General features: G+C 50.2%; 2 protein-coding genes across 20 annotated transcripts; one reads left to right on the top strand and one right to left on the bottom strand.

Annotated features, from left to right (window-relative positions):
• On the bottom strand, positions 2485–12326 carry LOC110399438. Of its 7 annotated transcripts, none has more exons than XM_021398117.1 (3): positions 11940–12238; positions 10988–11182; positions 2485–4026 (listed from the first exon to the last, which is right to left on the bottom strand). In XM_021398117.1, the coding sequence occupies exon 3, from the start codon at positions 3961–3963 to the stop codon at positions 3289–3291; it is 675 nt and encodes a 224-aa protein (XP_021253792.1). In that variant the 5' UTR covers positions 3964–4026; positions 10988–11182; positions 11940–12238; the 3' UTR covers positions 2485–3288. The 7 variants fall into 7 exon arrangements, with proteins under 7 accessions (XP_021253792.1, XP_021253793.1, XP_021253797.1 ...); XM_021398118.1 differs by lacking the exon at positions 10988–11182 and adding an exon at positions 8354–8707; XM_021398122.1 differs by lacking the exons at positions 10988–11182; positions 11940–12238 and adding an exon at positions 12262–12326.
• MFSD13A (major facilitator superfamily domain containing 13A) lies at positions 12935–25978 on the top strand. 13 transcript variants are annotated; one of them, XM_021398108.1, is made up of 10 exons: positions 12962–13085; positions 17405–17534; positions 18469–18737; positions 19199–19278; positions 19765–20214; positions 21107–21224; positions 22215–22311; positions 23072–23243; positions 23835–24028; positions 24225–25978. In XM_021398108.1, exons 3-10 carry the CDS (start codon positions 18546–18548, stop codon positions 24476–24478), a joined length of 1557 nt encoding a protein of 518 aa, XP_021253783.1. In that variant the 5' UTR covers positions 12962–13085; positions 17405–17534; positions 18469–18545; the 3' UTR covers positions 24479–25978. The 13 variants fall into 13 exon arrangements, with proteins under 13 accessions (XP_021253786.1, XP_021253789.1, XP_021253777.1 ...); XM_021398104.1 differs by lacking the exon at positions 12962–13085 and adding an exon at positions 15119–16308; XM_021398111.1 differs by lacking the exon at positions 17405–17534 and having other exon boundaries at positions 12935–13085; positions 18469–18538.

Below are 26370 nucleotides of genomic sequence, written 5' to 3'. Positions count from 1 at the left end.
TCCCTCTCCTCCACCTTTCAGTTCCCCAAAGCTGTGGCTGCTCAGAGCAGCCAGGAGCTGGAGGCAATCCGAAAGACAGCATTGCCAGGGCCGTGAGCTGCCCCTCCCACCCGACACAGTGGCAGCAGGAGGCACCCTGCCAGGACAGCGGGTTCGCACTGCCCCAGCTGAACTCGGGTTCCCCGCGGGCAGATTTAAATAGATCCCCATGCAGGCTGCTGAGCCGCTGCAGAGCTTGTTCCTCGTGCCAACACTTGCTGGGCGCTTCCGCACTGAAATCTCTGCTGGTGCTTCAAGGCCATGTGTCATTTCCCATCCTGAAGCTGAGCTGTCAGAGCTGGGGGCTCGACTCCAGCACACAGCCCCTTCCCAGCTGTGCTCCTTCCCGGCCACCGTGTGCTGCTGCCGTCAGCACCACGTTGAGCCAAAGCTGAGCCAAAAAAATGCCTCTCGTGCATTCAACTGCCAGCTCCTGGTTGTGCTGAAAATGAATGTCACCTAGTGAGGACTGGCTCTGCCCCAGTCTGCCAGCAGTAGCTTGGTGCTTCTCACCGGGGTCCCCTCACCTCCACCTGTGGCACCAGCAGCAGCACAAGCCATGGGCAGGTTCACAGGCAGGATTCCTAAGGCACCTGTCCTGACAACCACATCTGGAAGAAGCTGTAATTCTCCCAGCACTTTGCAGAGCTCATGGCTGACCTGAAACTCCACAGCAGCTCCGAATGACAGCATGACACGTGGAAGCACTGGAAAAAAAAATAGCAGCCAACTTCAGCAATGTTTCCAAATAAAGCCTCAGCTCCCTGCACTGCATCCACGGCAGAGCAGTGCCAGAGCCCCCTTCTCGCAGCAGCTCCCCATTGCAAAATCTGTGTCAGCTCTCTGCCTGCACTGCATCATCGGCACCGTGAGCTCTTTGCTATTTTTTCCTCCTTGCAGATGGAGACGTGGCCACATGGGGCAATGGGAAGCCGGCACGGACTGGCTGCTTGGCTTTGAGAACTGAATTCCATAGGCATTAAAGCATCCAAAAATGCCCTATGGATTCAGTTCCGCAGTTGGGCAGCAAATAAGCCTCCAGCCTTCAGGAAGAGAGAGAAGCTGAGTGCTGTGCCTGCAGAAACACACACGGAGATCCCAGCAGGGATGGAGGTGAGTGACGACCACTGTGAAAAGCCCCGTGCTCAGAACTGCTCGAGGTGGTGGACACTTGTTGCAGGCTTCCCCAAAGGGGTAAAAAGCCCTCCTACAAAACCGTTCTTCCATCTGGAAGCGGAACGGAACTTTAGGAAATAACTGTTGCTGCCTCCCAATGGTTGTAAGCCTGTGCTAAAAATATACATTGTCAACACAACAGCCTGGGTGTGCCTAGAAATCAGATTCCGGGCAGCGTAACCCAACAAAACATGGAAAAGACGAACAGGCCAGGCTAAAGCCATGGGCCATGCCTGCTCCCCAGGCTGTCCCCAGCAGGACAGGGCATGGCAGGCTGTGGGAGCAGAGACAGGCAGTGCTGCTGCCAAGTATTCAGGCAGCTCAGCAGCGTTATTCCATGGAAAGCTTTCCTGGACACAACCGGCACTTTCCACCCATCCGTTGTATGACTCTGGGAGACTTTGGCCAAGTTTGGGGAACATTTTCCATTACAAGATGTTACAAAACTGTCACCAGAAACATCTGGGAGGGTGACATTTAGGATAACTAATGCAGGCCCTGGCAATTTGTGCAGCATCTGACCACCATAAGGCAAGCCCCATGCTCCCCATTCCCTCCCCTAGAGGCGCTACTCTACACCTGCTGCAGGAGCTCCCCTAACATAGCCCAGACCCACCTGCACCAGCTCTGCAACACTGGAGAAAACCCACAGCATCACATCTAACCACTGCACCACCCACATAAGTATCTGAAGTGCAAGCTTCAGGATTACTGCTTAAGCTTTTGGCCAGCAGATGGTGAAGGGACAGCTGCCAGTCATTGGCAGAGCCAACCCCTGCCCATTCAGAAAGCCCCACTGCTCACAGCACAGCTAGGGAGCAGCAACAGCTCAGTCTGAGGTTTCCGCAGCAGCTTTTCTGATTCAGAGCTCCCACTGCTTCATCTAGCAGCAGATCTCACTCATTTCAGAGAAACAAACAGAGCAGTTACATTAAATAAAAAGAAAAAAAAAAATCTATTTGCTTGTTCTCCATAGCAATTCAGAGCCAAGGACTTCCAAGTGCATGCTCACAGGGTGTGCTCCTTTCCCTCCTGCATTGGGAAGCTCATCTCCCATACAGCCTGCTGGAAGGAAGTTGTAGGGGCGAAGAGGCTACATTTCTGGGGCATCTCACTGCTGGGAGTAGGGTTTAGTTGACAACAAGCAAGGTGAGGAGACGCACAGCTGGAGGGAGCAAGCCACACAGGTCAAGATCCTGAGTTAGCAGAAAGGTGCCCAGAAAAGGCTGAGAGTAGTTCACAGCTTAAAAGCAGAAAAAAATATTTGCATTCTTTTTTAAATTGTTTATTTATAATCATTTAAAAGGCACAAGTTTGCAAGCAAGTCATTCTCAGACCCAGGAGAGCAGCTGTGGAGGTGCTGCAGGATACAGGGCTCTGCTATCCTCAGCAGTGAGGCAACATCCCCAGCCAGAGCTGGGTCAGACCCAGGGGAGAGCCTCAGGCAGCCAATTCAGCTAGAACACATGGCCAGGAGGAATGAGCACCAGGTTACCGAGTGTGAGGATCGGGACACTGAAATCTTCTGCCAGCGTGCAGCAAAGTGCTGCATGCAGGCATCACACCGTGAGGAAGCACAATGGTACAGCCATAAAACAGCAGTGATGATATGCAGACAATTGCTCTTTACAGTGCCAGAGAACTCCTCTCCCCTCTGGGACATACACTGCCTTCAGCTTGAAGGAAATCCAGTTTTGATCTCCTCAGGTGAGAGCCAGGAAGGGACCCAGCTCTCAGGACCTTTCCCTGGACAGGGTAGGAAGAGGCCCATTTCACTGAGGGCTGCTCTCTGGGAATCCCCTCCCAGCCTGTGGCCACCCAACCGAACCAGTGGTAAGCAAGCATCCATTCCAAAAGCAGGACCGAAGAGCTGATCTGACAGAAAAGTGCCAGGTGGTTTCTTCAAAGGACAGGCATCGTGCATCAAACAAGTGAAGCTGCCATAAGCTTGTGGAGGACATGGAGGAGTTAAAAGCCCAGGGGAGTGGCAGCACCCATTGCTTCTGCTGCTTCCCAGCTGCCAGCCAGCTCCCTGGGGCTGTGAAGCATCTGTTTGTTGTGTGACCATCTACATCAACGCCTCAGTTTCTTTTTCATCTTCCTGTTCCGATCCTCACTGCTGTCTTCTGCCTCACTGGCACTGGGGGTCAGAGCCCTCTGGATGACATTTTTCTCCACTGTGTACTCCTGCTCTCCTACCCTGGGGTCTGCTTTGACCAAGAACTCCCCTTTCCGGTAGGTGATGGAGACATTGGTCCGTGGGTAGGTGCCATAAACCCTCCGGAGATCATCCTTCACAAATTCTGGGAGGTCTTTCCTTGGTCCAAACACCTTCCCAAGCTTCCCCCACTGAAGTTCCCCTCTCATGGTGAAGCCCTCTGGCCACATATCTCGATACTGGTCTGACCTCTGGTAGGCAGCGTAGGGATTGTAGCTTGCATAGGGATTGTACAGCGGGACGGGGACCACAGGGGGAAAATGCCAGGTGTAGTATGGATGGAAGTAGGAGTTGGAGGCACCGTACAGGTGGTGATATTCCACCTGACTTCCCACATAGTCAGGATAGCTGCTCCTGTCTACCACAAAGGTCAAAGGGCGGCTGTAGAAGTTGTGCATGTAGATGGGAGGGAACATCATGGAGCTGCTTGGGTCTTCCGCTCTCCCAGTGCGCAGTGGTACATAGGTGTATGCAGGAGATGGGATCATGGTTGGGCAATACTCCCGTGGTACAAAGCCAGGCTGGTACATGGTACATAAGCTGGGGCTTTACACAAAGGACATTTGGCCAGAGCAGTTGCTGAGTGCTAATAGCTGCGAGGACAAGAGAGGAAGAGAAGAAAATTTATATTGTTATACGCTCCCAAACCAGGCTGAGTAGGGAGGTGCACCTAGCACTGTATGCAAACCAACAGATTAATAAAAGGATCTCCCTGTTTCTGCAGGTTATCATGCAAACAGGTAGGGCTGTGTCCACATTCACAATTCCTCTGGCAAGACCTCACGTGGCTTTTCACTTTAGTCTCATTGACTACCATTTCTGTTCAAGGGTGCATTTACTGTGAGGAACTCTGCCCCACAGCTCAACTTGTCCCTACCCTGCCCTCAGAGGACCCAAGCACACTCCAGGGCATTGAGCAATGTCCTCCCATGACTCATTCTCTCCCCAAGAGCAGGAAGGGAATGCGCGCATACAGCACACTGAGTTTGTGTTTGTTTTAAACAGCTTGCTGCCAGAGACAGGAAGAGACCATGCACATAGCAACAAGGATTTTTTCCCCCCACTGTTTAGATCTTTCACCCTTAACTACAGAGTTGCCACACACAGGCAATGCTCACCTTAGGCAAGAGGGTAAGTGAAACTCATCCCTCAGTTCAGTGCTTTCCTCCAGTCCAGCAGGAGGCTTGGCAGTCCCCGGGGAAACTGCTACAAGCAATGCTGGGTGCTACACAATGGCAACTTTTCCTTTTTAAACCAGCACAAACTGTTCCTGTCCCCTGAAGCCCACTATCTGCACTAGCTCAAGCCTGCTTTTGCCACAGGGCGGAACCAAAGCCCAGCCCCTGAACAGCGAAGCAGCCCTGAGCCAGGGTCTGCCCTTACACACAGCTGCAGCCCAGGAGCCAGAGCCCACCACAACTGCCACCTCCCCAAACAGGAATATAGGAAAAGAAGTCCACAGTACTTTGAGAAAGCCCTTTACAAATAAAGGCTCAAGCAGCTTCAAGTCAATACGACAACGTCTGTAACAGCCTTGACTGAGGTTTACCCAGCACAGCAGGCATCTGGGAGGAGGAGAGCAGGCACCATGCTCCTGGGCCTTCTGCACCAAGGCAGCCTGGGCACTGCAGGGTGGTGGTGGGAACATACTGGTGGCTCAGACAGGTGGGACAGCTGACAAAGGGAAGCAAACTGAAGAGATAACTGGGAGAACAAGATGAGGACTGAGCACAGCTGGGAGAGTTCTAGGGCCACAGTCATATGCCCAACCACAGACATGAGGACACATCCCTGGAAGCAGATCACCCCTAGCAGGGTGCTGACAGCTGACACAACCCAGACAGTGCTCCAGCCCCAGGGGAAGCTGCAAAGCTGCCTGGGCAAGCCATCAGGCTGTCAATAGCTCTGTTCTGCAGCAGCCCAGTGCTGCCCTGTTCCTGCTCCAACCTGTCTGCAGTCTTGCACCCTCAGGGGCTGAAAATGTGGCTCATCTCATCATCACACCAGTATGTATTGCTCATATTGCCCTTCATGCTGCTCCAGTTTCCAGAGGTTGGCTTAGGGAGAACACAGCTGGAGAGAAGTCCTGCTGGATCCTATAGAGCTGAGTGAGGATGCAACAAATCCAGTGCATTCAGAGCCAGTGCCAGCCTGCCTGACCTTTTCCCACACTCACAGGGAAAGGTGAGCAAGTAAGACTTCAGGGAAACAGGGCTAGACCATCTGTAGCCAGAAGGCACCAAAAGCCAGGTGCTGAAAACTAAAACATGAATTTAAGTACCACTCCTTGAGAGAGGGGTCCAGACCGTATCCATCCCTTCTCTTCTTCCTCTTTGCCTGTTCCTACTTCCACTGTTGTGAAAGTGTTAAGTGTGGGAAGGAAGCACCCAGCAGCATGCACCTCTCTCCCCTGCGCTTCAGGAGCAAAGGTAGGGGAAAGGCAGAGGGGAACCAGGCTGACCCATCTCTTCAAGGCTGCTGCCCATTCCCTTCCTTCACTTTTCTGCCAAGCCCTGCAGCACCTCAGTAAAATCCTCAGTTCTGTTGCCTGGGGATTGGAGGTCCTGAGCAGAGAAGGGCAAGCTCAGCTCTGCTCTCCACTCCTGAGCCAGGAGCGGCCAGCAGTAGTCACCAGCTCCTTGCTGGCACAGGGGAGGTGTGGAGGGGCCGGCACTGCTGTGCCCAGGAGCCAAACCAGGACACCAGGACCTGCAGTCAGCAGCAGGGAGCAACAAGAAATTAACGAAGTAAGAAACATAACAGCAAGAAACAAGGCAGCTTTCCCCTTCAAGCCCTTCCAGCTCATCTCACCTTGCTAGAAGAGGCTTCAGCCCCATTTGGCTGGAGCTGAATGAGAAGGCTCCCAAAAAGGTCACAGCCAGATGGACGTGGCCACTCTCTGGGTTAGGAGAGAACACCCTACTTCAGACTCTCCCCGGGCTTGCCAGAGCTGACTCCAGCAACTCCTGGTGCAGCTCAAAGAGCCCAACACAACATGACAGCTTCCAAAATGCTCGGTCTGCCAAGGAAAGCATGCTTCAGTGCCAGCTGACCCAGGCAAAGCTGCTATGGAGAAATGGCGTAACATCGGCAACACAGCCAGCAAACGCTTGGTAGCACAAGTGCAGAGAAAACTGTTTCACTGCTCTGTTACACAGTTCCTTGCTTAGAGGTGATGAATCCACCACTAATAACACTGAACAGCCCTATTGGCTTGGGGCATTTCTGTGTTTGTAGCAGCAGCAGTTACTTCCTAGCACTACAGAAGAGTACGGCTTTGCTAGGCACTCCCCACAGCAGAGTTTCACTGTCACCCAAAGCTAGCTCTGAATTCAGGGAGCTGTTTGGCTAGGCAGTTCTGGGACACAAGAAAACACAACTGTGTCAGCTGTAGAAACCCAAGGAACACAAACAGTCAAACCCATGCCAGACTGCACAGCCTGTAAGAGAGAAGTGAGCCTGACTGCACACTGAGCAACACAGAGGTTGTGCCACTGCACCCCCACAGAAATGTCTAGCATGTCTGCTGACCGCTTTTACCAAGACCAATGGGGAGATTCCCCTTAGTTACTTTGTCCTCTGCTGTTCCAGCACCCCAGCTTTCAGACCTTTCTTGCTTTCTTCCTGCCTTGATCTCCCCACCCCACAAAAAAAAAAAAAAAAACAACCTCAGATCTGTCACCACTTCTCTGTAGCATCTCCCAAATGTACAGGGATGAGCACAGTAATAGCAATATTTTCCCCTAACCAAGAGGATGAAGAAGTCATGTGTTATTTCCAGTTAATCTCCGTATTTTTGAGCAGACTCTGCAAAACTCTTGCCATCTGGCAAAGCCTCAAAGGCATTCCTTGGAAAATAAAAGTGAAAAAACTTCAAGGAATCTTCAGTGTCTCTGGAATAGAGATATTACCACCAAATCTACTCATTCATTTCAAATAGACAAGTGAAGTCTGACTACACACTCCCAGCCGACAAAGCCACGTTAGCATGCACCAAGAGCTGAGCCTGGTGCACATCAGTGCATACAGGTGCAGCAGGCACTTTGCTTTCAGACTGAGCACAGCTCTGGGCAGCAGGGGCAGAGCAATCCCCATCTCCCTAGCACCCTTCAGACAGGCAGCTCTGCCCTGGCCCTACAGTAGACCCACTTTGCCCAAATGATAAGTTCAGTTTAGCATCCCAGCCCACAGAAGCACATGCGGTGTTTTCCACACAAGGGTGATCACAACTGCTTGTTCCTGCCCAGAGGAGCAGTGCACTGAGCATGTAGGCTCAGGTTTGCACTCCAAAGCTCTAGTGACAGACCCACGTGCTTATCCTGATAGCTGGAAATAGCCTGTGGGAGAGGATTACGGCAATGAGGCTTCTTATTTTTCCCTTGTCATTTCCTTCCCCCGCCTGCCAGCATAAGATCACTCTCTGGTCAAGGGCTCTGAAGAAAATCTCACTCCAGGATAGGCCTTTTGGGTGCTTCTTTGGCAGGGGGCAGAGGGAGAGGAGAGGAAGAATCACAGAAACCATGCAGCACAATACAACGCTTGGCTCCTCCACCATCAGGACCAGTTGGCAGGACAGGGTGCTTGGATATCTTCCCAGAGGGAATGCTCTCATTCAGCCAGATGTGCCTGGCAGCAACACAGGAATTCCAGTGAAGCACAACAGTTTGCTACAGAGCAGGCAAGCTGGCTCTTCTGGGTCTTAACTTTTAACAAGGAGCACCAATTCCCACGCTTGCTTCATTTTTCAAGCACTTTCAGGTTTTGCCCCTTTTCCCAAGAGGGGAAAACAGCACCACAGGTTTTCGCTACGCTCTCCAAGACAACAGTCAGTCCACATGGTTCCAGCAAAGCCCTCCAAGGGGCAGTAAATACTTTCCCAAGAGGTTCCCACATCATCCCTGAGGCATCATGAAAACGTACTTTCTGGAAGAGATGAATTCTTGTAGCATCTTGAAAGGGATTCTGTGCTGCAGGGAAGGCAGGCACTCCAGCTGATGCCACACAGCAGCTGAGACCAAGCAGGCAGTTCAGGAGGAGCTTGCTGCTTCAGGCTTGCATGCTGGGTATAATCATGGGTGCATATTTCTGCACACAACACATTTCCTATAAAGCCACAGTGCACGTAGCAGTAATCAGTCTCCAGGCAGCTGTTACGCAGTGCTTCCCCACACCAATTACTGCAAGATATTTCTGGATGGGAACTTGGTGGGGCAGAAGAACACAGCCTTTGCTTCTCAGAAGAGGGGTGAGGCTGTTTGACACACTCCCTTGTATCTGGCAGAGAAGTGGGAAGGAAGAGAATCGATACTGAAAGTGGCCTGAGAACAGCACCAGACATAAAAGGGCTTTGTAGAGACACACAGGCACTTGAAATGAAAGCCTAACATTTCCCCCAGAGAGCAGTAAACCTACAGGGTGGAAAAGGTTTCAAAGATTAGGTGTGACATTATTACTAGAATCAGGAGAAACCCACCAATTCAGACAGTTTTGCACATTTGTTCTGAGGACCTGTTCAGGATATTTTAGTGGGGTCAGGGTTCAAGGAGTGCCACAAGAGGTGAGCATTGCTGCAGCCCCTGCTTGCCTCATTCCCCAAGCCAAAAGGCAGCAGACTCCTTCACCTTGTCTGCAAGACAGGCAGAAAGACAGAAGATTCCTCTGAGCTCTGACAGTACCAGTGCACCTCGAAGAGGGCTCCAGCTGGCACTGGCAGCCATGGTAATAGCAGTGAAGATGTTAGTCATCCCTTGCACAGACCTTCTGAAGAGGGAGAAGATCTGTTTCAGCTATTCAAAGCAGCATTCCCAGAAACACTGAAATCTAGTACAGATCTGGCACTTGGAGCCTGTGCAAAGCCCAGTCTCCAGATGAGGTCAAAGCATCAGGAAAAGTTCTCGTCATCACAGAGAGAGCCTTTACTCAACTTCAATGACACAAGAGCCACCCCCTTGCATACCTCTGCCCTAATAGCTATCAAAAGGCAGCTGGCTGCCAACTAAAGGGAGTTTGGAGCAGCCATCCCTCCTCCTCCTCTTGCTGCAGCTGCTGGGTAACAACAGTGCCAGAATAGCTGCACCACAAGCAATAGAAGAGACAGGTGACACTGAAGGGTTAGCATCAGCAGAACTCCCAGAGTCAGCACCACCTGCAGCCAGAGCAGTCCTAGACACCATTGCCATTCATCCATTCCCATGGATTCTGGGGCAGCTTTCCCAGTGCTGACCACACATCACCCCTGCTTCTCCTTCCTTGGCACAGCTCCTTTCCCCATGGCTTGCTTTCTGGGTGACTAAGGGTCTCACCTCCAGGTTCACCTTCCCTCTAGGCAACTTTGGCATCAGAGTCATCTTCCTCAGCTGAGTTCAGGTCTCTGTCCCACATCTCAGGATCCCAGCCTGCTCTCCTGGAAACCACCAACTTCTGACTCAAACCCTCTCCCAGAGGCAGCCCTGTTTCTAGAAGCTGCTTTCTTTAATCAAGCACTGCTTTCTTTAATCTGCATTTCATTGCGTTCATGGTCCCAAGGATCCCCTCCTGGCACACAGCACATCCTCCTCCTCACATAAAGTTCATTGCATAAAGTACATTTGTCACCCATCCCCTTCATCCACACACCTCTTCAGACAGGTCTCAATATCAGTTAGCTCAGGCTCCCAAGCTGAGAGATGCTGGATGAGTCCCTTGCTGTTCCTTCTAGAGATTGCTCTCCCCCTTTAGATTGCAGTCCCAATAAACTGATCCAAGAGACTAACATCTACAGATTGCTCACATTAGTAAGTCAGCTGAAGAATCAATAGCCTCATTAACACACCACTAGTAACTCTTTGTTATTTATATAATTCTGCGTACAACTAAAGACTTCATTAGAAGCTTTAACAAACCATACACTACAGATACCCCACCACCACTCTTTCCTCTGCCCTCCCACACCAGATCTTGCCGACCGAGGCCCGAGTCCAGTTGACTGTCCAAGGACCTGGACCACTCCAGCATCCCAGCAGGTTTGGGTCCCCAGGCTCTGCCACTGCTCATAGGTATCTGCAGTCCTGTATTCAGCCGATCCTGCCTTAGTTCTTTCAACTAATTTAAGATCGTATTTCTCTCATTTCAGTACTCACTTCTTTTGCCCTGCTCATGCCTCCATTCCTCCAGCCGATCTCCTCCCAAACAATCAATCCACCCCTAATTACTCCTTCCCCATTGGTCTCAGTTTTGCTACATCCATAACCAAGCCTGCTCTTCCTGATACCGTTACCTAGGCAATCTCAGCCTTATACGGCATTACTGATATGGTCTAGTTGGCCTTGCAAAGTTCTGCCCTCCAAGAGTTGCTTCAGACTCCCCTGTAATTATCTGGTCACAGCTGTTGACTTTACACACACCAAAACAAATCCTTCAGCTTCAGCCTTGGCTCCCCTGCCTAGCTCCAGTTACTTACAGGAACCTCCTTACTGTACATAGAGGGTTTGCATGGCAGAGGAATGTGATTACACTTTTTTAAAATATATTTATGCATCATCCTGCTCTCTCAGCTGCTTGATTACAAGCCTTTACCCTTCAAGTCTTCTTAGGATTCTGGCTTGCTGCAAAGGCCTGAGCCTGGTTCTCCAGAGTGACTTCATGCTCACAGTAGGTCTCCTCTGCTGTTGTACACTAGAAACAGCATCACAGCAAACCACTTGCACTTTAGCTATGCATGTCTTGAGTACACATGGCATTCCATTTCCTGCATCCTACATAGGGGACGCACTGTTGAGAAGAAAGGAAAGAGTAACTCATTGCAGTAGATCCTCCACAGCAACAATACCCAGACAGGCAAAGAAACAGATTACCTCCAGAATTTGGAGTCGTACTACATACCACTTTTAGCACATAAAACAAAATTCTCTTACAGAAACACATTTTCAATGACCCACACTATGTTTCTAGCTTAAGTTCAAGCTTCTGAGCTGAAGTTAGCTGTGGGATTACTGCTCTTATTGCATCCCTAAGACAAACAGTTACAGCTTCTGCTGATCTAGGACTCTAGAGAATACATATATTTTTTTCCAACTACATTCTGTTAGCCTTTACACAACCCAGAATATAGTTTACAAGTAACATTATTGATTTGTTGTTGTTGTTTTTTAAAATGGAAGAGAAAATGCAACCCTGTTTCCAAGAATATAATCATTCTGAGAGATTTATGCCATTTTCCTCAACTGAAGAGCTTGCATCCTATCACCTCAATAACTTAAATCAGCATCTTTCACAACCAGGAGTTACTCAGAAAGTTACAGGCTGGAGCAGTACCATGAATCAACACCTCAAGCCAGCTGTACTGTTGCACATGGGCTTGCCTCTATCAGAGAAATGGTGGATGTGTAGAGTGAAAGGGAAACAATGCAGATGAAGCTCAGAAACCCCCACTTGCATGCTCATAGCAGCAGTATTACTTTGTTATTACAACACAACTAGGTCTTTAGTATATAGATAAATGAAGAAATCAGATGCTCGGTATACTCACTTCCTGAGGAAAAAAAACCAGTCAAGATACACCTTTGCTTGAACCGGGAGCCAGGGAAAGCCAGATAACCTGACCTGGAGAAGGCAGCTCCCCTCCTGCAGCCTCCCCTTGCCAGCACACTTGGTAGAGGACTCAGGCACAGCACCACACCTTGCTGAAGCACGCAGCTGTAGCTAGGGCTGCAACACCTGCCCTCCTCCCACTCTGAACACCCAGGTGAGAAGCAAAAGGACGTCACAATGCTGCTAAAGCTAACAAGAGGTGCAGAGTTTTGAGAGAAGAGCCTCACAGGAGAAAAACATAGAACTGGGGCTCAGCTTACATTTGTACCACTGCTGGTCCTGTGGGCCCATCATGAGCACCTGTACTGCCTTCATGGGCTGCAGCTGGGCCTGCTGCTGGGCAAACACCTCCGCGCCCCTCCCTAATTACGAGAACTGCAATTAACTGCCCAGCTTCCACTAGTTTAAAAAAGTGATGCGGTTAGGGAGCTGCTGGTAATCCTACTATGTAAAGTATTAAGAAGTAATGGGGTGTAACAGTGTCTTTTTTTGAATGCAGAAATGGGGGGGGTCTTGTCTCTGTTCTGCAGATGACAACTGCTGGATTGGAGCAAGGGCTGCAAGAAGAGGCCAAGGCAACATGTACGCCTCAGGCTCTAGAGAAAGCACTGAAATCATACCAGGAATTGTAAAGGCCAATTACAGACTCTTTTTTTTTTTTTCTTATATTTTGGACACCGTAATGCAAAACGAATGTTGAAAGATGCTCCTATGTAGGCGATAGGAAGGGCCGGGCGCGCACAGGGCAGAGCTCGCCGTTTCCATGGCGACTGCAGACGAGGCACGCCGCGCACGGGGCTGACCATAGAGCAGCCTGCGTGCTCTGACTAGAAGGGCCCAGGGGAGCCCCTCCCACTGCGGAAACCACTTCCGGGGGGAGAGCGGGGCGTGGCTAATGCAAACGAGGCGGCGAGGAGGTTATTTCCTGCCTCCCCCTCGCGAGCTGCCCTCGAACAAGATGGCAGCGGGAGGGGTGGCTTCATTCGCTAGAGCGCAAGATGGCGTTAGGGTGGGGTTGGGAAGCTGCTGGGTGCGCATGCGTGGGTGTGCGGGTCGGTGGGGGCAACGCCGGTACCGAGCGCAGGTAGGAGGCGCTGGGGGAATGGCCGCGGGATGGGGAGCGGTGCCGCGCAGCCTCTGGCCTGGTGGTGGCTCGGGTGCGTGCCTCTGTTTGCAGTGGAGGTGGGCGTCCTCGCGTCTCATCTCTTAGCCTGTGCTTTGCAGCGCAGCCGAGCCTCGCTCAGCCCCTCTGGGAGCTGTGGGTGGGGTGTGAGGGAGCGGCTGCTGCTTTGGGGTGTTTGTAGTGGGGTTCGTCCTCTTGAGGGATTCAAGGGGCTGTAGCTCTGTAAAACAGGGTGCAGATGGAAAAGGAGTGCTGTGTGCCACCAGTTATCTTACCAGGTTTCCGGAGTATGGGACCCAGCCGGGTACCTACGTTAATGAACTCTGTAATCTCATTAGAATATGCAATCTGACTTAATGAGATTGCTCTTGCAGAAGAGGAGGCTCAGGGAGACCTTATCGCTCCCTACAACTCCCTGCAGGGAGGCTGCGGTGAGGTGGGGGTCGGCCTCAGCTCCCAGGTAGCAGTGATAAGATGAGAAGGGATGGCCTCACGTTGTGCCCGGGGAGGGTCCGGTCAGCTGTTAGGAAATACTTTTCCTCAGAAAGAGCGGTGAGGGATTGGCACAGGCTGCCCAGTGAGGTGGTGGGGTCACCGTCCCTGGGGGTATTCCAGAAAAGGGTACGTGTGGCACTGAGGGACGTGGTCAGTGGGCATGGGCTGATGGTTGGACTGGATGTTCTTATTCTCTTTCCATCCTTAATGATACTACAACTCTCTGCTTGAACACAGCACCATGGAAACTACCAGCTGGTTTGAGATGTTAATTATCTAATTATTGTCTGCAGGGTAGTTCTGTTTACATGCATGAACTCAAAAGGAGTGACGGAAGCGTTTGATGGAGGCATGTGATTGCCTGTAATGAGAAGGGTGTTGGCCAAACTTCTTGTGATATTATCCGTCATTGCTGAATTGGTAAATAGTGCTGGGAAACACCTCCACAGGGCTCGAAGTGGTGAGTTTCCTTGTCAGACCCAGGTAGTGGTGGACTTGTGGGGGCTTCGTTGCTTTACCCTTGGATACCAGGCTGCTAGGAGTCTGCTGTTGGTTAGTTCTATGTAGCACAGTATTTTGTGCCCCATTGAGACCTATTTTTAGCAAGTGGATTATCTGAGGAAATGAATTATTAGAGTTTCAGAGGAAGTTCAACTGACAAACTGAGTCTTATAGATAGACCCACCCATAACCTGGGGCCAGTGCTCACCAAAAGAACTTGTCAATGACTGGTCATCCTGGCCAGGTGAAGAAGTTCATGACTCTGCTTCCTCTGGCTGAAGATGTCACCCATGGGGCCTGGAAGGAATTGATGTGCCTGGCACTATGCTGTACCAGGGTGCATAGCAGCAACTCCTTCATCACTGTGGCTCCAGCCTGACTTCTTTGGAAATGGGGTTGGACTACCACCAGCAGCCCTGGCATGTCTGACCACGAGGAATGTCTAGAAATAGCCCCTCTGGGATTGCTTATCGCATCCAAGGGTTTATTAAATTGTGGGTGCGGAAAGACAGAGCTGGTCTATCCATATGCTTTAGCTAGTAAGCCACCCAAACTCCAGAATATGCAGTAGAGGCACTGTAGTGACTTCTGGAGCAAGCACAGGCTTATTGAGATAATATGTGGGATTTTCCTGTGTTACTCACACAGTGGAGAGTGCACTGGAGAGTAATGCTGTTGCTGTGGTCAGGTCTGCAGATGGCTACTTTGGTATACAGGAATTGCCTGGCCCTCCTTGAATGACTGGGCTGGGCCAAGATGCCCATACACGGCTCTCCTGCCAGCTCAGTGTGAGTGCCTTCAGCTGTGGCATGGGCAGCTCAGGCACTGGAGCTGGTCTGTTCTAAAGCCCAAGGGTTGCTGAGTTGCTGTGGGGCACAATGGCTTGTGAACCCAGCTGTGAACTGAGTAGGAAGCTAGAACAGATGTAACAGCCCCAAACTTCGATGTGTTTCTATCTGCCCTTTGTCAGCACTCTCAAACAAATGCTTTCCCGGTAGATGGTGTTCAAACATCCTCCTCAAAAAAGATAAGATCTGCAGACGTCACTGGCAGGAGCAATGCCAGATGTCAGATGCGGAGGTGGAAGTGTTCTGAAATAAAGGCTAGTTCCTTTCTAATTTACAAGCTCATTCCTTTGACTGTGCATTATTATTCCCTCTTGCAGCTGCTTTTCCCCTTACTTCTTAAAGCCTAATTCTGAAAAGTTCTGACATGCTCCATGACTAATGTTCTGTCCCAAGGAAAAAGGTTATGAAAATACCACTGTGGCAAGCTTAAATAACACAGCTCTTTGGATGTAGAAACAAAATCTGCTTTTTATGGGTAACTGTAATTTGTTTCTTTTCATCTGCATGTTTTCAGATGGGGGAGTTTAAAAAAAAAAAAAAGCCTTAACAACTGTCCCAACAAAATGAAATTATTGTGAATGTCAGCTGGCTGCAGGGGTTGCACATCTGTGGGGAAGTGATGAGGGAGAAGAGGAAGTGGAACGTAACCTTTTTTAAACAGCATTGGAAGGTACAGATGAGAAAACAAGGTGTCTCTGGAAACTTGAACAGCTGTGGCTTGTGCAGTGTGTGCTTAGTGAGGCACCATTCAGATGGGAAGTGCAGAAGTGCAGTGCTAAGTACTGGGCCTGACTTTGCTTTCAGACAGGATTTGAGTAGCAAAGTTAAGTCCATGTTAGTGTGCAGGTAGTGGTTCCGCCATCAGAGCTGGCTGTGCTGGCTCTGATGTGCAGCTTGCTATTACTAGTGACACTTGAGGCTTTTAGGTGTTTGTCACCTGTCCTTTAGCCCTATCCCTTTCCCAGTAACAACACAGTAGCTAATTCTTTTACTTTGACACTTAAGGAAGTAGAAAGAGAACTTTTCAAGGTTGAGCAGCCGGGAGCTCAGGTTTAGTTCAGGGCATGCATTCCCCTGTAGTTCTGGTGTGACTGCAATGCAGATCTCTGCTGTTACTTTCTGTGTCTCCTTTTGGGTGTGCACAAGGTGTCTTGGGGCACCACCAGCATGCACAGTTCTCAGATGAAGGTTGCTGGAGGGGATTTCCCTGACTGTTTCCTTGCATGGTTTGTGTACAGCTGTTTTCCATGAATTTGTCTAATCCTTTCAACTTGCCACCCACCTCTGCAGCCTCGCTTGACGGCACATTTCAGACATTTGATACCTGCCAGTGTTTCCAGGTACTCAAAACTGATTTCCTGCTGGTTACTCGTGTTCTGGCACAGATCTGTTCCACTTTCCCCTTACCCACTCTGCTTGGGACTCTGTGTCCTCCTGAGCCTTTCCTCCCTGTTTGATGGGTCTCAGCTGTTTGGTCTTTCCTCCACCAGCAGCTGCTGCAATTCCTGAATCACTTCAGCTGCCCTCTTTTGATCTCCTCTCTGCACTAACCTTGTAGCCAGATTAGATGTGCATACAGTGCTCGAGGTTTGGATGCACCGAGGTTTCACACAGTCCAAAATGTTATCTTCCTTGGGGCTCAATCCTGTTCTTGCAGATGCCCAGTGCTCTGCTGGCATGATGTGCTCTTGAGCCAGTCCCCTACAGAAAGCTTGTGGTGAGAGGCACAGGACTTATGGGTGGGTCAGCCGCCCTAGCTCTGTTCTCCTTAACCTTTATCCATCACAAATTCTTGATTCCTTCTCAAATCATGACCATATGGAATGCAGTTTCCCTCTGAGGCTTGTCATCATGTCTGTCTTTAATTACACCTATAACTGTTCATTGTCTAACTGAAGTCCCTTTGGAGTAATGTCATCCTTTTATCTGGTGGTGGGTTTTGGTGTGGTGGGATGTGGCGTGGTTGCTTAGTCCCATGAGAGCTCTGCAGTTGGATCCAATTGAGGTCTAGCACTTTGGCAGGGTTGATGTGCAGTTTCAATCTAGTGATGTAATTGATTGGAAAAAAATGCTGTGCCTGCTCCTGCTGGGCTAATTATGAGGAATTCCTTGGGCTGAGCGGAGCAGACAGTTATATTTTGTTTTTCTAATCTTGCCTAGAAGTGGTCAGACTCATGGCTTCTGGGAAATGCTGAGTGGAACTGGAGTTTCATCAGCTTTCATACCCAGCTGTTCTTCCCTTGATCTGCTGTTTCTGCATGGGCTTGCTATGGCTGATGTCGCAAGCCCGGGGGGATGGCTGGGTGCGTCATTTCCTGTTCCAGGCACACTGCGTTGTGAAGGGGTTCTCAGATGTGTCTGAACTGGGTGCATGACTCTGGAGGGCTGCAGTGGGAGTTGCAAGGGTCGTGAGCTCTTATATCTTGCTTTTGGCAGCATTGAGATAGTGACTCTGTTGTCGCCTGTCATGTGAATGGAGCTTCTTGGGATGGCCTGGGCAGCTGACTGATACTGATTTAAGAGCCATTAACTTCTCACCGGACACTGAATGCATCCATCCAAAGAGGTGCCTTGTGTTTTGCCTTAGGTCTGTAGCAGCTGGAGTGTGAGAGGGGGCTCAGTCTGAAGAGCATGGGCCTCTGTCTTGGGAGGATGATGGCCAGGAAGCCCATCCCCACAGGGAGACAAGAGCTGTGGCTGGTGCTGGCTGAGCAGTCCTCCCCTGCCTTCCCCTCGTGCCTCAGCCCTTTGTGAACATACGGTGACTTCTTCCAGGATAAGACTACTGTTTCCACTTGCTTTGCTTCCATGTATATTGCTGTCTAGCTGAAGCATCTTTATTTCAGACACCACCTTCAACATTCACGCTGTCCCAATATGCACTGGACAGCTGCTACATGACTTTGGGTAACCCTTGTTGCATGATGGCACCGTGTCTACTGCGTGCCATCAAGTTCTGATCATGCCCCTTTGTACCACAAAGCAGCAATGCTACTTGCCATAAATATCTCCTATCTGAGTGAGCCCAGGTGCAGGCAGCTGTGACAGCCTGGGGATAGCAGCGTGTGTGTGAGATTACCTCAGAGCTGTTGTCACTTTTATTTGGCCCAAAATTTACACTGGTACCTAAAAACGTCAGTTGCTAGTCTGTTTTGTTTGCAGCCATGTAGCTTGATTCCTCCTGCCTTTAAAGAGATGGAAAGAACTAATCATCTGACTGCTGGATAACAAAGAACATTAAAGTATAAAGGACAGGGCAGGGGCAGTGTGCTCACAAAGAGACAGCTGCACCCCTGAGCCTGGCCTCAGCTTAATGGAACAGCTTTAGTGCAGCAGACAGCTTCCAGTCTCATAAACCCCATCCAATCCACTTTTGAACAACTCCTCAAAGCAATACTGATTCTGATGTCTGCTGGCAAAGATTTATCAATTAATTTGATTCAACTATTACTTCATTTAATTAATTGAATCTGTCTTGTTTATTTTTTTCTCTTTTACAGGAGCAACAATGGATTGGCTCCAACAAAGATGTAACAGGCTTTGTGAGAAGACATCCCATCTGAAATGGAGGTGATCCATGGAGCTGAATGCTGACCCCGTCAACATGGGTTTGCGGCTGTTGGCTTGTCCCTCTCATTTGCCCACTGCAGTGATCTACGGGTCCTTGTCGCTGTTTGTTTCCATTTTGCACAATGTATTTCTCCTTTACTACGTGGACACGTTTGTCTCTGTTTACAAGATCGATAAACTATCCTTTTGGATAGGAGAGGTTAGTCTTTTCCATGGATTCCTGCTCTGTAAATAAGAAATTCTGAAGCTGAGACTCATCCTTGCTGTGTGCAGGGCATTTGTTGTAATAGTTGTTTTCTTCTTTGGAAAAGGAACAAGGGAGTCCTCTGAGTGCTAATTTGGACCTTGCAGTTTTTCCCCACTTACAGAAACAGAAAACAAGCTAGGATAGAAAACCCAAGGACTTTGTTCTTAAGACAGGCTTTCCTCTGGGAACATCGGAGTGTTTTACTGGTGTGGAAAACCACTGGGTTTGCTGTGTTAGTGGCTGTTGCCCCAGGCAGGGGAATTGAACAGTGGTGATGGTGCAAGGAAGGTGCACGAGGGGTTGCTGTGGTCTCTTCACTGTGCAAGCTCAGCACTGCTTGGTTCAGTAACAAAAGTGTGTGTCTCTCCAGGAGCTGTTCTGTGATTTGTTTCGCTGTTCTGTTTCTTTCCTAGACGGTGTTTCTGATCTGGAACAGCCTCAATGACCCTCTGTTTGGCTGGCTGAGTGACAGGGTGTTCCTTAGCACACAGCAGTAAGTTAAGTTCTAAGTAAAAAATACAAGCATGGTGCAGGAAGGGATAATTATTTCCACCTGCAATGCCTCAAAGTTGTTCTCAAACTGTTTGGATTATGGACCGAGGTTGGCCATTAGCATTTCTCGTGTGCTTACTTCAAGCTTTTAATGAAAATAATGGTGTGGCTTCCTGCATCTATTGAAAATATTTTAAGTGTTGGATAAAATAATTCAGATTGTGCAAAGCAGATAGTGCTGCATTATCAGGGAGCTCCTTACTCTAGAGGATTAAAAAAACAAATTTCCTTCATGCTTTTGGCCTTCTTACATCCATATTTTTGTGTATTCACATATTTGCTGAGAAGTTATCTGACGTGGATACTTGTTACATGAGCAAAAGCTGTGCTTATGTCTGGGCCTCTTAGACAACCTCCTTAGAGAGCACGGATGCATGATTGTGCAGGGTTTTGTCCAAGAGTCTAAAGCTTTTGTCTTCTGTTGCAGGCCAGGAGCAGAGATTTCCTCCCCAGAAGTAGTTCTGAAGAGGCTCAGAGCGCTAAGCCACAATGGCCCCCTCTTTGCCATCTCTTTCCTGGCTTTCTGGGTTGCCTGGGCTCATCCTGGTTTGCAGTTCCTTCTCTGCCTTTGCATGTATGACAGCTTTCTCACCATGGTTGACCTCCATCACAACGCCTTGCTCGCAGACTTGGCTGTTTCAGCAAAAGACAGGACTAGCCTCAACTTCTACTGCTCCTTCTTCAGTGCCATAGGCTCGCTCTCTGTCTTCATGTCATATGCGGTGTGGAACAAGGAAGACTTCTTTTCCTTTCGCATATTCTGCATCGTGTTGGCCTTCTGTTCCATCGTTGGTTTTACCCTGTCCACACAGCTGCTCCGCCAGCGATTTGAGACTGATGGGAAAGCAAAATGGGACCAGGAATCAACCTTAAAAGAGTACGTGTCATCAATTCTACAGCAGGGGTGAAGGCTTAGCTTACATCTTTAGAGTCCTGTTATATACTGCAGCAAGCTGTAGGAAGATCCAGAGCAAGGCAAACCATTGCTAATCATCTTGGTTCTTGTCTGTTGATACAGTTTTCAGAATCACCTCTGGCTGAGGTCACTCTGGCTTCTAAGGCCCTCTGAAAATAGGACAAAACTATCTTGTGACACCATCGGCCCGAACTGGAGGCAGTACCCTGACCTGCTGCGTGGCCTACCCAGTGTTTGGAACATGAAATGAGTTAATATCTAGAGCAGCCATTGAGGCCCGTGAGTGGCAATATGTCAGAAGCAGCTTATCATTAAAGTATTCCTGCTTGAGCATGAGACCACTTTAATGCCCATTTCCTGTGGAGTAGGACAAGCAGATATCTCTTACCTTCTTGCTCACTTTGCCTGCCTGGCAGTGACTGGGCTGCATTTGGGTCATGATGCAGCTGGTTTCCCCATTCAGCTCCTTTGCTTTTCCTTGGGCTGCCTCACTTGTCTTGTTATAAGCTGCCAGCACTATGTTCTACTAACACAGCAGATCCTGATGAGATCTGCCAGGTGAGCTAACTGCAGGAATCTGGAGTAGGAGTGTGGTAGCTGATGCGTGAATGCTTATATTGACATAAATTGTAGGTTTGAGAAACTAATGTTTTTTGGGAGATCTCTAGTGTGTTGTCCTCACATTGTTGTGGACTTTGCTGTTTTGGACCAGGGAGAGGGAATGTTTGAATGGGAGCAAGGAGAGACAGCTCTGCATCTGCACAGAGGCTTTTCCCTGCTTGTTGTAAAGGATTCACTGCCGTGCACTGTTATATTTTTATAACTTCCTCTCACCTTTCTCCTCTCCCTCTAGGCTGTACATTGAGAAACGCTCTGTTCCTCAGGAGAAGAGGATCACCCTGGCAGAGTATCTTCAGCAGCTCTCTCGGCATCGCAACTTCCTCTGGTTTGTCTGCATGAACCTAATCCAGGTAGGTGCAGCAATGACATGCTGGGATTCAGAGGATGAACACTGCCTATGGCTGTTGAGTGATTCAAATGTATGCCAGCTTCCCAGGAAGGGCAGGGGAGTTTCTGGCGTCTGCTTGCTCTCAGAACCTCCTGCCCTTGCACACTGTGTTCCATCAGCTAGCTGATAGCCACTATCTCTACTTGTGACCTGAGGACGGCTCCTGAACATCTGTGTGGTGCTCCATCCTCTGCAGTGCAGACTTAGTTACAGGGGACTGGCTGAGCTCCGCACAGCCCATCTAGGGTGCAAAAGCACCAGGCCTGGCTTGTGGTGGGAAGAGTTCAGGACTACAGTTTGCTGGCTTGGCTTTCCTGAGGCTCATGTCAATGTTCTCACTATATCCAGCTGGGTCTACCTCCCATCTGGTTTTTGCAATTTGTTTTTCATTTTCTTCATAAATTATTGCCAAATGCTGTCAGCCTGCCCAGCTTTCCTGAGCTTGATGTGCTGAAATCGGAGCTCCATCTCCTCAGGGGTCCCTCAGTTCCCCTCTTAATGCTGGTCTGCATCTTTGTGTTTGAGCCTTGTGGCCTTATCGTTTCCCTCCTGACCGCTGCTCCTCACACCTGCCATGCCACTGCTGCCTCCTCCAAATCCCTGTGGCTGCTGTTGTCACCTCCTTGCTGTTCCCTGCTGCAGCAGTGCTGTGTGCTGCATGTGTGCTCTGTGAGCTCGCTAGTGTGGAATGCTTCAGCAGCTGGGATGTGGTATTGATCCCAGGTGTGCGGTGGGTTTGGCTGGGAGTACAGCAGCCTTCAGGTCTCAAAGCCTACCATGCTGTAACCTCCTCCATAGCCAAGGTCTTGCTTTGCTAAAGTAGTTGGGGACCATCCTGCATGATCCCTCGGCATAACTCTCTTAAGATGAGAGTCTAGGGGGATGTTATCTTTTTCTGTTCACTCTTACTACTGTTGCTGCTCACCAGCTTGTTTGTGCACTGCTTTCACAGGTTTTTCACTGCCACTTTAACAGCAACTTCTTCCCCCTGTTCCTGGAGCACCTGCTGTCAGACCAGATCTCTGTATCTACAGGATCCTTTCTCCTTGGTGAGTTTCAGAAGGGACTGGAGGGAACAGATGAGTTAGGGCCTGGCTTGAGTCTGGATTCTCTCATTGCAAAATTCAGCTGGAGAGAGGCATGCTCACAAACAGGTCTTTGGGCTGTAAGATTCACACATGCACACGCCTCACAGGCTTCCTTGGGACTTCTGAGTCGTCTTTTCTGGGCACAATAAAACTAACTTGGAGCCTTTTCTAGCGGTGGAGAGCATGATGTCCTGGACACTGGCCTAGATTCTGTGACTCCACATAGATACTGTTCAGGGTACAACATGTCTGCAGATACAGCTCCAGGATGCAGCAGGGAACACAGCTCCTAGTTTAGTCCCTCTCTGTGGCATATGAAATGCGTCCAGGCTGCCTCAGGTCTTTGGGCAGAGGTTCTGTAGGGCTAGAGTCATCCTGGGAGGTTTCTGTGTGGGCCAGGTCTGGACGCAGTGTCCAGTGTCATTGCTGCTCCATGACAGGGTCCCAGCCCTTGTGTGACACTGGGCAGTTCTTTTCTTCTTTCTTGCTTATGAGGTTGGTGAAGAGGGCTTCCCTCTGTGGGAAAAGTGTATTCAGTGGTTTTGTGGCACAGTACACATCTGCTACCAGCATCCCTGCCTTCTGGGGGGGGGATGTTATTCTGCATCACCTGCTCTCCCATGTTGGCAATGGCAAGCCTTGCACTCTCTTGGTTTTGGTCCTGGGGGGATAGTGGATACTGAAACTCTCTCAAGCTATTTGTGCTGCTGTCTCTATTCAGGTGTTTCCTACATTGCCCCCCACCTCAACAACCTCTACTTCCTGTCTCTCTGCCGTCGCTGGGGGGTTTACGCAGTGGTCCGAGGACTCTTCTTCCTGAAGCTGGCTCTCAGTGTTGTCATGCTTCTGGCAGGACCCGATCAGGTGTATCTGCTCTGCATCTTCATAGCAAGGTATGCACGCAGCTCTTGCTTCCCCTGCTCGCTGGCTGCTGGGAAGTGACTTGTCCCCGTTTCCCAGAGGGAAGAGTAGCCAGGGTCACACAGACGCCGTGTGGCTTCCAGCTCTGGTGTCTCCCAGCTCTGACAGCTCCCAGCTTGGGAGCAGTCAGTGCAGAATCTGCTGGCTGTGCAGGCAGCAGTGAGAGAGGCAGCAATGTTCAGTCTCTGCTGTGTGAGAGGACAAAGACTTGGCACGGCTGGTGGCTCCCTGTAGCAGCCCGTGCCAGCTGCTGAGCTGAACTCCTCTTTTCTTCTGCAGCCTGCATGGAGTGATTGCCCTCAGGATGTGCTGCAGCTGCCTGCTGTCCCCAGCCCAGTGTAGTCTAGTCCCCAGGCCTCTCTGTGTGTGGCAGGTCCAAGGCATCGCTGTAAGGCACACAAGGCTTTTATTGCTAGAAGTATTCCTCTCCAGTAACCAGGGTTTCTGAAAGTGTTATTTTAAGTGTTAGGGAATCTTTCTAATACCTCTCTCCACTTTCTCTGATCTCTCATTCCTGTAACAACTTGGTGCCCCTACTCAGTGCTTTGCCTGTTGTCCTGCAGCAACCGGGTGTTTACAGAAGGGACCTGTAAGTTGCTCAACCTGGTGGTGACTGACTTGGTGGATGAGGATCTTGTCCTGAACCGCAGGAAGCAGGCGGCTTCAGCGCTGCTCTTCGGGATGGTTGCTCTGGTCACCAAGCCGGGACAGACCTTTGCGCCCCTGATAGGCACCTGGCTGCTCTGTGTGTACACAGGTAAGTGCCCTTGAGAAAGCAGTGTGGCAGGAGAGGGCAGACCTGCGAGCTCAACGCCCTCCACACTGTCTTGCGTGGATGCAGAGCTCTCTCACTTACAAAGCTGTGACTGGTCTCTGCATCTCCAAGCTCAGTCACTTGGAGAGAGAGAAGTGTTCCCAGTGTCCCATCTCAACACGCTATTCTTTTACCCCAGGCTATGACATCTTCCAGCGTAACCCCTTGAGCAACGTGGTGAGTGCCCAGCCAAAGCTGGAATCTGATGCAGTCTTGGAGCCAACTCTCCGCCAGGGCTGCTTTTACCTCCTCGTCTTTGTTCCCATCACATGTGCACTGCTGCAGCTCCTCAGTTGGTCTCAGTTCAGCTTGCATGGGAAGCGTCTGCAGATGGTGAAGGCTCAGCGCCAAGGCCTGATGCAAGGCCGAACACCAGAAATCAAAATGATCTAGGGGTGTCTGCACCCCTGGGGGTGTTTCTGGTTCCAGGCTGGTGCAGGACTGCTGGCAAAGTAAAGGGATTGCTGGCTGGGAAAGCCCCCATGTTTACAATTTAACTGTGAAGTGCTGTGATGCCAGTGTTTACTTATCCCAGGAGGTGGCCACGGGGAAAGCAGAGGACTCTTGAGCATGTACTGGGCCTGGGATAGATCACGTGGTTACAGCAGTAAGAGCATTCCAACCTCGCTGGTCCCAGAAAGCAGAATTCCAGGGCAGGGTTGCAGCATGTCCTAGAGATGGTCGCATCCCCGGTGTGATATTCTACCCTGGGCATATCTCTGAGGACCCACGGCCCCTCAGGCAGAGCAGGAAGCGGGGAGCAACAGGAAGCCTTTCCTCTAGAGCTCTGTGGTTTCGGGGAATAGAGTGGGAGGTTCTTCAGGGACCAGGTGACAAAGGAAGATTAAATTCAGGAAAAGAGGAGATGGGGTGGGAAGACCCTGAAGGTCTTTCCCAGTAGCTAGTAGAACCTTTCTCACATTCAGTGCCATGATTCTTGGACCAAATCTGCTCTTAGGCTTCTTTCTGCGACAATATCCTGCACAGCCAGGATACACCGACACTCCCTCGTATGTGGCCTTGCACAGGAAGGTGCTGGGCTGAGGACCAGGATGTTTCATGGCATCATGTTGCCTGTGTTCATCCTTCCCCTCCCTCGCCCCTTGCAGTCAGCACTGTTACAGCAGTGCTTCCCATGTTGGCTGGTGGCTTCAGATCAGGGAAGGAGCCTGTAACACAGCAGACAAACATACTTCCCTCCTGGGGCTGACCCTGCTGCCTGTGTGAAGCTGCCCAGCGCTTTCTCTTCTTGCAGGGGGAGAGCACAGCCTGGAGGAGGCAGCAGGTTATGCTTTTGTGCCTTCTATTCCACTGAGAAGCCTGTTTGCCATAATGTGGGGCAGTCACAGGGTTGAGATTTTACCTTGGCGGGGAGAGAGACACCCTCTTCTGTGCTTCAAACAGAGCCCCAGAGATTGATTTTCTGTCTGGTTGCTGAGTGATAGAGCCAAGGAGAGGGGGAAGTTGGGACTCTTCCTCTGGCTGGGATCAGATGGAGCAGGTAGTTACCCAAGGTTACCCTCAAGATGAGGGTCTGTCTCCTTAGTCTTAAGGTGGTTGTGGGCAAGCAGAAGCAATGTGCTGAAGTAGGATGGGTAGAGGCCAGCGGTGCTCTGCCCTATGCCTCCTGCAGGAGGTGGAGATTTGCTCACATTTGTGCTGTTATCCACTTCGTCACCTCCCACGCCTTTGTACCAGGTTCCCTCTGGGGATGCAGCCCACAGATCTGCTATCTTGCCTCAGGACATGGCTGCCTCCTGTCTTGGACCAAGACATTTCTGTTGTGAGGCTCCTGTTGGTCTTACTGGTTCAATCATAAGTTATTTGTGCAGATTTTAACAAAGTTTGAGAATGATTATGCATTTCATAAATTAAATATGATTTTTTTCTGTATTGCTGTGGTCTCATTTGAATTGGCAGCCACCCCCTCTGGCCCTGTGGGCTCACCCAACCACACAAGGCCCCAGGTGCAGTGTCCCTTGCTGGGGTGGGAGAGAAGCAGGAGCTGCAGTGGAGTTATTTTAGGACGTTGCTTGACCCACTTACAGCTGGTAGAGCCTCAAAAATGTGCTATCCAATAATGAACATTTAAGTCTTATGACAGCAGTGCATGGCCAGTCTTACCCTGGCCTTTGCCAGTCCGTGACTGACAACCGGGGCTGACATGTCCCTGCTCAGTGACCTTCTAGCAGGTAGATCTGATGTTTCTGGGTTCTTGCAGTGGTATGGGTACAACCATGGGTGCAACGGAGAAAATGGGATTAATCAAGGGAGTGGAGGGTGGA

Source organism: Numida meleagris, chromosome 5 (assembly GCF_002078875.1).
Source record: "Numida meleagris isolate 19003 breed g44 Domestic line chromosome 5, NumMel1.0, whole genome shotgun sequence".
Lineage (NCBI taxonomy): Eukaryota > Metazoa > Chordata > Aves > Galliformes > Numididae > Numida > Numida meleagris.
This window is presented reverse-complemented; position numbering and strand designations above follow the sequence as displayed.